Source organism: Monopterus albus, unplaced genomic scaffold (genome assembly GCF_001952655.1).
Source record: "Monopterus albus unplaced genomic scaffold, M_albus_1.0 scaffold10.1, whole genome shotgun sequence".
In the NCBI taxonomy this organism is placed as follows: Eukaryota; Metazoa; Chordata; class Actinopteri; order Synbranchiformes; family Synbranchidae; genus Monopterus; species Monopterus albus.
In genome coordinates, this window is record NW_018127890.1 from 185612 (window position 1) to 196354 (window position 10743).

Genomic DNA, 10743 nt, shown 5'->3' on the forward strand with positions numbered 1-10743 from the left:
AGGGGGTGGGGGGGGGGGGGGGTCCTTTGTTGCGTGTGGGTTGGTGACTGCATGAGCATTTTGGGGTGTGTTTGTATGCACTTATATATAAAATGTGTTGTTTTTAAAAGGTAGATTGTATTACCAGACCAATTATTTTGATTTTAATGTACAGTATTGTTTTGTAGATCTGTGTTCCTGTTAGTTTTTGACAGTTTAATATCCAGTTAGTGAAAACATTTCTTGTGTGTTGACATTTCAGATCAGGCATGACAACTGTAATGAAAACAGGCCCCATTAGGTTTTCAGAGAAAATACAATGTTAAGTATAAGTTCATTGTTTTTCATTGTTACTGTCATGTGTGAAAGATAATTACAACAACAAAAGAAGATGGATTGTCAAGACAAGATTTTAAGTGTGAAAACAGTTGCCTTAGTTTTTTTTTTCCATTATTAAACTGAATATGGCATTTTTTTGTAACTTTCCAAAACCAACAATCCAGCATTCACACCGCTGACTGGCCCAAGTGTATAACATAGACCTGTCAGCCATAACATTATGACAGGTGAAGTGAATATTGCTAATTGTCTCTTTACAGTGACGTGGGGTATATTAGGCAGCAAGTGAGCATTCAGTCCTCAAAGTTGATGTGTTGGAAGCAGTAGAAATGGGCAGACATAAGGATGTGAGTGACCTTGACAAGGACCAAACTGTGATGTCTAGACAACTGGGTCAGAGCATCTCCCAGACTGCAGGTCTCGTTGGGTGTTCCTGGTCTGCAGTGGTTAGTACCAACCAACAGTGGTCTAAAGAAGGACAACCAGTGAACCTGCAACAGGGTCATGGACACTTAAGGTTCACTGATGATGAGGTTGACCCACTGTAGATTAAACTTAAATTCTACTCGTCCTTATCATAAAATTCTATTTTGTTTGAATCTTTGTTAAACTGGTTGAAAATGAGAAACACCGCACATTGGTGTTTATAAAGAGAAACATTCAGCAGCTATAGTGGTGATATCACACCTAGAGTGGAGAGGATGTTGACTTTGTCTAAAATATTATCTCTAACTTGTCCCACAGTTTTTCACTGAATGGTCAACACATTTGTGCTCTTCCTAACACTAGAACTATGGAAACAAACAGATTCACACAAGTGCCAGTGAACTGCTGTAATGACTCCTGTATACACAGTATCAGGACAGAGACGCACCAAGCTGACAGTCGGACGTCAGCCATCATTGGGCTGTCAGTGAGCGTCTGTCGGGGATCGTCTCCCCTGTGTGTCCCACACTGTTGGTGCTACTCGGCTTCTATTGGTGGCTTTTTGGCTGATTCGACATGTCGAATTGGCATCAGCTTTCTGGCCTCGTCTGTGAGAGAGACACCACTCTGATTGGCTTTTGAGTTTAGCAAATTAATGCATGAAAAGAGAACAGTTTTGAAAAGCCCCTCCAGCCTGGCCCTGTAGTTTCCATGATTTCACCCAGTTTAGTGTGGTTTTTCACCTCCATAACCTCCTTTGTTCTTTCACAACCAAATTTGCAAGTTCTTATCAGACATATTCTCAATTAGAAGCAGCTATAAACAGCAGCTGTTTCCACATTCCACATTTAAGTTCTTCTTCTTCTCCTTTCTGAATGGCAGGTACAGATACCGCCAAGTGCTGGTTATTTCAGGCATGCAGGTACAGAACACGGTGTTCAGCTGTCACTTTTTCAACCCGGCTGGCCCAGACAAAGCCGACATGAGGCGAAGCAGGGGTTGGACTTCGTTGGTCCCAGTTCTTTTATGTCGGCTCGGTGTGTCTCTGCCCTTAGGCAGGTGGTCATAATGTTTTGGTTGATATGTGTATGTCTGTATAAACAAGTGCAACACCATGAATACAGTATGTTTCAAGGAGCGACTGCCTGAAAGTGTGTGCTGATGGTGTCCCTCTTGGTGACACCATCAGCCCTCACATGACCATTCAAAAAGGTATAACTACTTCTCCCTTTAAATGAGCTTGGACAACACAGGATTGAGCTTAGAGGTCAAACAGTCCCAACTGTTGTTTTTTAAAGGACTTGCTGTTTTTCTTTGTCTTCAGTGAGTAAATTTGAGTATATTTGGGTTGCAAACTGTTTGTCGGACAAAACAAGACACTTAATGACTTTGCCTTGGATTTCAAAAACGTGATGTGCATTTTTTCACGCTGATCATTTTATAGACCGAACAATTAACCGTTAATTGTAAATGAATATAATCATTGGTTGTAGACTTGAGATCAAGATCAAAGATTTTTATTGTCAATTCACTATATGTGCAGGACATACAGAAAAATCTAAATACTGTTTCTCTCACCTAATGTTGAACATGCAAACTAAAATAGAATAAAAAAAGAATGAACAGAATAAATAGCATATGAAAACTGAATTAAAGTACGACCTAATAGGCTATGATGAAACTCAAAGCCATGTGCAAACAGTGACAGTAGTGCAAATAATAACAAGAAGATTGGTGATGCTGACCATCTGGCAGGGATGTTGGTGATGAGATGCATAATAGCTTATGAAATGTACATGGACGGCAGTGCAAATGACCAACAGCAGCACATATGATGTAAAAAAAAAAAATGAATTTGAATCATGCTGAACCCTTTAAACTATAATTAACTGTGACAAAGCCCCTTTTTGTTACAGCAGTAAAAATACATAGCCCTAAAGTGTATCATAAAAATTTCACGATAGAACCACAACACAAATGTACAGATTAGTCACAGGTCACATCATATCCTGTGTTAGATTAATCTCAAGCTGACCTTTCTATCCACTATGCCTCAGTATTATAATGGAAATGTGACATTAGCTGTTCATTTTCAACACTGGGAAAGACAGTCAGGTCTTTCCTCCCACACAAAGACATTGCATAGTTAATCATAACAGTATCATAATATTGAATACTGCAGTGCCTCCTAGCAAGAAGCTGCAATTTTTCACTTCTCTCATTAGAGGAAACCTTAGCATCTCCCGAGAACCATCTATATAACCACCACACATCTCTGATACCTCAGATCATTTTAAATCATAATTTACACTGCAGTCACAGTGAACACTGTTCTTAGAGCTGCCGCAGTGGGATTTTGTGGTTTATATTAAGAAGTGTTACAGCTGTGCAAACAACAAAGCCATTCAGTCATTAGGACAGATTGACTTAATTTTATTTTTGCTGTGTGGTTGTTTGACACAAAAGTGACGATGCATATTAATAACTTCATTTTGGATTCATCACAGGAGGCGTTGGTGGCATTTAGGCAAGTCAAGACATTTTTGTTTACATAGCAAAGTATATTAGAAGTAAACTTTACACACTAAAGTTGTGTGTGTGTGTGTGTGTGTGTGTGTGTGTGTGTGAATATAAAAATATAACAGCATGCAAGGAAGAAAGTACAAGGAAACACACCAAAACACATTAGTAAACATAACTAATCAAACCTGTTTTGCCAAGTCTTGTTCTGTTCTTTCTAACTTATGGAGTTACAAACCATCACGATGACCGGAGAAGTCTCCATTGAAAAATAGATCTTGAACTCAGTGGGACTTCCTGGTACAAATAAAATATACTAAAAGTCATATTAGTTTTATTTATATTGCACCATATCACAACCTACAAATTTGCTTCAAGTATACAAGTCTAAGGGATCTGTAATCAATGAGCAGGTCAGAAATGTACTCGAGAGCCATATTATTATTGACTTCATGCCCTGTTTGAAATCAGAATTGTTACTGAGACCATTTATAGTAGCTCTAATGAAAAATGTTCTCATGTCTTGTGGATTATTTAGAGCAACAGGACATGTTTTATGACTCTTTGATAATAAAATGGAAAAGTCCTTTTGAGTCACGATTGACCTCAATGTCATTGATTACCCTGATAAGAGTTGTTTTGGTGCCATGATGAGGTCTGAAACGCAGTGACACATCAGGTACGTCATCTCTCAAAGTGGAACTGAACAGACATGTAAAGTATTAGCACCCCCGATACCACAAACACACTGCTACACACCTTAAGAGCTGAACTACACAGGTTTGGTAAAGCAGACCCAAGTAAAAGTAAGAGCACGTGAAGTGTGTTAGATGTTGAGTCCAGTATATTTTCAGAACATATAGTAAATTTGCAGTTATTTATAACTGAGGAACCTTTTTTAACAATGAATGATAAGGATAATCACCTTTATTTGGCCAAGTATGTTACACACAAGGAATTTGTTTCCGGTACAGAACCGAGGCAGCCATCTGTGGCGCCAACTCAACCAATGGCTCTAAGCATTGGGGGCAACAGGGGGGGTTCAGTATTTTGCCCAAGGACACATCGAAATGTGGACTGCAGGCACTGAGATTCGAACCTCCGACCTTCCGGTTGGGAGACGACTGCTCTACACACTGAACCACAGTGGCTTTTTTAAAAATATTTTTATAAGGATAATCACCTTTATTTGGAGGTTATAGCAAATATTTTTAAATATAGAATGGAATAAAATTTTTACTTTTTTAAGTGCATTCTTTTAATACAATAATATATTTAATGTGTTTTACAAATTTAAAATAAAATTGCATTTAATTTAAGATGTATTTTGGATATTTGTATCAGTCTGCAAAATGCATATAAACATATAATATTAAATATGTCTTAGCCTATCTCACATATGTGATGGAGATAGTGTCAGCTGTTTGTAACGTTCCCGAAATCATCGTGTGTTATTTTAGACTGTTTTTGTGCATAGGTTATTTTGTTTTTTCTAGATGCTGAACTCTTGTGTGAAGGGAAAAGTCAGGAAGATGTGAGACACAACTCATGTCAAGGAAATAAAAAGGAAGTAGAAGAGAGACAGAAGATAAAACTGAGGGAGGGAAATTGTGCTGTGTGTAGGAATGTTTGCGGGAACAGATGGAATATCTCTTTGCCTACAGTTCAAATCAATGGAGAAACTGAAGAAAGTACACTACAGGTGTTTTTTACTGATGGAAACATTGTCCTTTGTCCACCAAATAGCTGTTTTTACCTGCAGCACTTAGAAGCTTAGGTTAGTAAGTGCTGGTTGTGTTTCATGTACTGAGACTGTTAGAAAAACCTTTAGAAGTGCATCCATCTCTTGCAAAATGTTGATGATTAAAATGTGTTCTGGGCTGCAGAATGGAACAGCTGGCATTTTAGAGAGATTTGCAACCAGAAGCGGTAATCATCTGCATTGCCTCAACCTTCTGTCAACAACTGATGTTGCAGTCACATGAAGTATCTATAAGGTTGAGACCCTTTTGTTTCTACTGGTTTATTATCTCTTTCCTTCCTCTTCTGCTGTCTCTCTCACTGATGTGTCAGAACTTGGTCTTGAATGTGAATTTGCCATTTTCATGCAAATCCACCGATGTTGGGTTGATTAGACCATGTGACTATTTAAGCAGCTGCAGCACAGTAAATACCTTCAGACAAATGTGTGCATGTACAGCACTGTTTAGACATTAACAGTTAGGTGCACGCTTTATCAGGGGTAGATTTCTGATTATGAGACTAGACCCCATAACTAGTCAGCATAGAAATAACACAGTTACTGTTTATTTATAGATGGAATCAGTGCTACAGTCAAAAGTGCAGGACCTGTCAGGAACGCTGTAAGACAGAGTAGTGTTGTGAAGTTTAAATGGAGGGATGCAGTTAAATATATAAAGAGAGAAAAGAGTAATACCGTTTTAGCTTAGTATGTTTTTTTTTGTATTTCTTTTTTTAAAATGTAAGACTTTTTTTGGATAGAGCACAGCTGCCAACAAAGACAGGGAGAGGTTCATTTCTGGATGCAGAGTTGCAGTGAAAAGATGCAGGCAAAGCAGTTTTGTGTTCATGGCAACATTAACGATATGTGGCATGGGCAAGACTTTCATCGTCATGGAAACATTCACAAACACGCCATTACAATTATGAACCGGGCACAGTTTCATCCCATTTAGTCTCACAAGCTGCTTGATTCAGTCTAGGAATAAACACTACTTGATGAGGTTAATTTAACAATTGAGTTTGGGATATTTTAAGATTTTAATAAAACCTTGGACTTTTTTTTGTTTTCTGATCCAAAAAATGACCATCTGTGAATCAAAATTTGTGACCCAAATAAACTGTGAGTCTTCTGATATGTTCCACCCCTACTGGAGAGACATGACCAACTCTGAGGACCTCTGAAAAATATATGTGCAGAAGACAACATAAATAAAATAAATTGGTTAATAGAGGTTCATCTGTGAAACCCTTAGAGCAAACTTTGTTTTGGATCTAAGAGAAACAGTTTAATTTAAACCAGAGATGATAAAAATAGAAGAAAAAAAATCATGGAAAAGTCACATTTCACTTGATTTACTATATATCTTACAATAACATCAGTAAACATGCTGTTGTGTCACCCAGTTGTCACTCTGAAAGTGGCTGTAGGGAGTGTTTATGATCTGAGGGACTTCCCTCTTCCGCTGCAGTCTCGTCTGTGTTGACAGATGTTTTGAGAGATTGGTGCTTCATGCTGGTCTTGTGAGGACGCAGAATCCCCCAAACAGCACTCGACTTCAATCTTCCCAAAGCAAGGATTTACTGCAGGGTTGTTGTATTGCATTTTACCTTCTAAAGTGGTACAGTAACCCACTGTGAAGGTGTAATGTTTTTGGATGCACACCTAACAGTTGTGGACATGAATCACATCATAATTACTTTGCCTTCCTGTGATCTTTGTGCAGGTTTTGACCCAGTGCTGGTGATCAGTGGCATCATGCTAACGAGAATAAGGAGTAACGTCCTGGCATGATGGCAGCATGTCAGCGCACTGAAAACACTGCCTGATAAAAGGCACTTTAAAGTTATTAATTTATTCATCTTCTCTCTCTACTCTCCAGGCCACATGTCAGAGTGGCCTTGGGCAAGACACTGAGCCCTAAGTCGTTCCTGGTGATGTCACCGGTGTGTGAATATGTGAATGCTTGTATGGGTGAAGGGGCAAATAACGTTAAAGTGCTTTTTTGTATGCTTCAGTGTATAGAAAAGCATTATACAAGTCAATTTACCATTTATCTCTAGTCTCACGTACTCTTCCTGTTTGACCTTTCGTTCTTTTCTCTCTCTGTTTTACTGACTGACTTTCTCCCTCCCAGTAAAGTCTTTGTCTCACTAAATGACTACACAGCAGAGCTAATAGTGGCTCCTGGGTTCTTCTGTATTTACTCTCTGATGCAGGGAACAGAAATTATAAAACAGGTAGATGTTGGTGAATGGAGATATTAGAGGGTTTTTGTGATTTGATGTGCAGTACATTTTTCTTTTTTATTCAGACATTGAAAAGCTTTTGAATGGTTGTCACATTTATCCTTTTAATAGATTTTTCTCAAACATGCGCATAATGAGTATTATTTGTTGCACCATTTAATGCTAAGTAGAGTCAGAATGTCTTTAGAAAACATGGGTAAAAATGCTGTTTGTGTTTGTTGATTATTAAATTAAAATTGATGTTGTCATGACTGCTAAACGTAGTAACTGCCTAAATAGTCTTGAGAAACACTCAATTAAACCTAATGGTGAAGTTTGAAGCGCTGGAGTCCCTACTGTGATTGAGACAGAAACAGATTTGAGCCTCAGTAGTCAGTATTTAGAGTCTGCCAAGTATGACGACAGTTGTAATATGTGTAACAAGTGGTACTGTTAATGTCCTGGACAGTCATCAACGGTGTGCTACTGTCACACTCCCAGTCTTTACCCTGTCTCCATCTGCACCCCATGTTTTCCCTGTCAAGTTAAATTCAGCCCCTTGTCTTTATTTGAATGATCAATTAAGAGTATGTACCCCTAGTCTTTATCTAGACAGCTCATTGAGTCTCATTTATTGTCCCTATGAAGTCACATTTGTTTACTAGAGAGTTTGTCAGCAATGGATGGAATGGTGGGCAATAAAAAAAAATTACTTGGTATCACAGAACTTTATACCTGTAAACCAACAACTGGAGGTTGACAGGTATAAATAATCTTTTGGGGCTGCAAGTATTGATTCAGGTGGAAACACTTGAGTCTGCGTGGATGCAGCTTTCAAAAGCTGGCTGAGTGTGGAGGATAAGAGAGGCTTTTACTGGCAAGTTCTGTAAGTTCTAACATTATTGTATATGAGTGAGAGGACATACAGAGCTTTATGTTCTTTGAATTGCAAAGGTTCAGTTCTGTGTGTGGTACTCTCACTGCTAATAACATGTATTTGTGATGCTTTATGTTATGTTACCCAGTGAGATAGTGAGGAAAGAGGGAGACAAAACGCTGTGTAAACCAAATGCAATTAACACCAAATCATTGGTTAAAGGTAGGGTTCATTGCAGGGCCATTGTATTAGCCTGGATTGTATGTAGCTTCAGGTGTTCATGGTGAGCTTGGCAATAAATTACTGTTTATTGTAAGTGGAGCAGTTATGTAATGTCAAGAATATATTGATCATATATAATTATCCTGATTAATGATTCAGAGCAGATTATTTAAAAACATGTTAATGATTGATTTCCATACTGAGGTCTGTCAGAAAAAAGTTGATATGCTATATTAAAATATCATAATTGATCATATCAGCCATATCACCTAGCCCTACCGCCATCTGTACACCGACATGACACGCACATATAAAATAGACTCATAATTACATGCAAATTGTTGTTAATAATGGCTCAGTTTCATACTAAAATGTTATTGTCACTGCCCTAGCATGGCAGAAATAATGCTGATTAGTTGTTTTCTCTCTGTCATTCCCACCTCCCCTCTCTCTGTCCCTCATTCACCTTGTGCTTTTTTCCCCATCTCGTTCTTTGTTTTTCCTCTTTCCTGTTCCGTCAAATTTCTGTGCTCATCTGCCACGTTTCTCATCTCTGGCAGTTCAAGTGTTGTGGAGGTCAAGAGTTTACAGACTGGGGGGTCAACATGTACCACAACTGTTCTGGACGTGGTCCATTGGCTTGCGGTGTCCCATATACTTGCTGCGTTACTAAGAATGTAAGTATACCTTTTACTTACTTTTTTTTTTCTCAGTGTTTATATATATATATTGTAATCGCTGCTATAAGCTGCTATTAAATGTGCTGTTATTGTTGTACCCTGGACTCACTGTTTGTTATGGGTTTCCTGTTTTATCAAGTAATGTTACCACTACATTACGTTACATTGCAGCATTTATTACTGTTATCTACTACTAGCTTGGGTTCAGCTATAATAACAAAGCAGTAGTTAGGACTGTACTGCCACTAAAAGCACAGTTACAGTTTCTGGCTGTTTTACCACATAGGACACTTCTTAATGTCAGATTAACATTCTCCTTGACAGATGCACTGTGGTTGTCATGGATGTTTCCATAGTTCATAGTGCATAGTTCATGCACAGTTGTAAGGTCTGAAGAGACTGATGTGAAATCATACAGGAGAGAAGACAGTTGAGTTCACAATGTTTGAATATTGTTCTGTCGTTTGCTGCATATGATAATTCATACTCAGAAAGTAGAACTGAAGTGACAATCATTACAAGATGATTAGTTAAAACATTTCAAAATGCACCTGCAGTGTTTTGCATTTTGTGACTTTCAGTCGAATAAAAGTCATATTTGTCCTTTTAGTTAATGCTGCCATTATCATCCCGAGCCCAGGAGAATGGCACTTCATATGTTAACTGCTTTTCTAGATCAGTATTAAGTATAAACATATGTCCCAAAGTGCTTGAACAAAGCAAATATTCATCATTCCTGGCTACATTTATTCAGAATATACTTGTAAAGCAACAGACAGTTGATTTAGTTTGTATATCATCATGGTAATAGCTGCAATAGAGTGGACTTATGTTTAAAATGAATCTCATTGTCTTTGGGATCATAATTAAGCCTGGGCCATGCCACACGCAATCACAGGGAATTTTCTCCCACACAAAGCAGCACATGTGCCCTCTTTAATTTATACACCTACACTCTCCCAGAGTTTATAAAGAGAGAACAAGCAAAAACTTTTTATTCAGAGCTGAACTATTGTTTATGCTGTGTTTTCAACATTCATTTATTCATCTTCATATTAGCCAACAGCATGTGCTCCATGTTTTCACTGGTTGTAATTTATTTTTTGCTCTGTTTTAGTGTCCAATTTTCTTTATTAATGTTGTGGTTTTTGCACTAGTGGCTCCGTTCTGTCAACTGAAGAGGAGCATTAATGTCATTTGGCAGCCTAAAGGCAGCCAGTGTAATATTTGTACTGCAGTCAGGCCTGTGTGGAGATGGGGAACAGTGTGTTTCTCAAGAAGTATCAAAAATGTTCAGCTATAGCCGGAGACACTTCTACCATAGTTTATTATCCCTGTATAAAAATGCATCAAAACCAAACTCTCATACTGAGCATCGCAGTTCACAGATTGCATTGCTGAAAGTTAAAGCTAAATTTGGTCTTGACCTTCAACTTGATTAAAGACGGGCAACGTGACAGCTCCCAGAAGTGAAGCCAGCGTGAGTCGATTGCCCCCTAGATCTCGTCACATCCCTAATATACAGTCTTGACATATGGTGAATATAACAAATTGCAATATTTGTAAATGGAAATAAAGGAAGTACAAGTATATTTTGTCATCCCTTATATGACAGTTCTTTAAAATTTTGTCCATTGCTCCATCCATCCATCCATCCATTTTCTTCCGCTTATCCGGGGCCGGGTCGCGGGGGCAGCAGTCTAAGCAAAGATGCCCAGACCTCCCTCTCTC

The 10743-nt window shown here is 38.3% G+C and overlaps 1 protein-coding gene across 2 annotated transcripts in view; it reads left to right on the top strand.

The window, feature by feature from the left end:
* Positions 1 to 10743, top strand: part of tspan15 (tetraspanin 15) — a 32628-nt gene that overhangs the window by 17047 nt on the left and 4838 nt on the right. For both annotated transcript variants that reach the window (XM_020589928.1, XM_020589927.1), the window contains exon 5: positions 8893 to 9009. In XM_020589928.1, coding sequence (XP_020445584.1) covers positions 8893 to 9009 — 117 coding nt within the window. The remainder of the gene's footprint in view (positions 1 to 8892; positions 9010 to 10743) is intronic.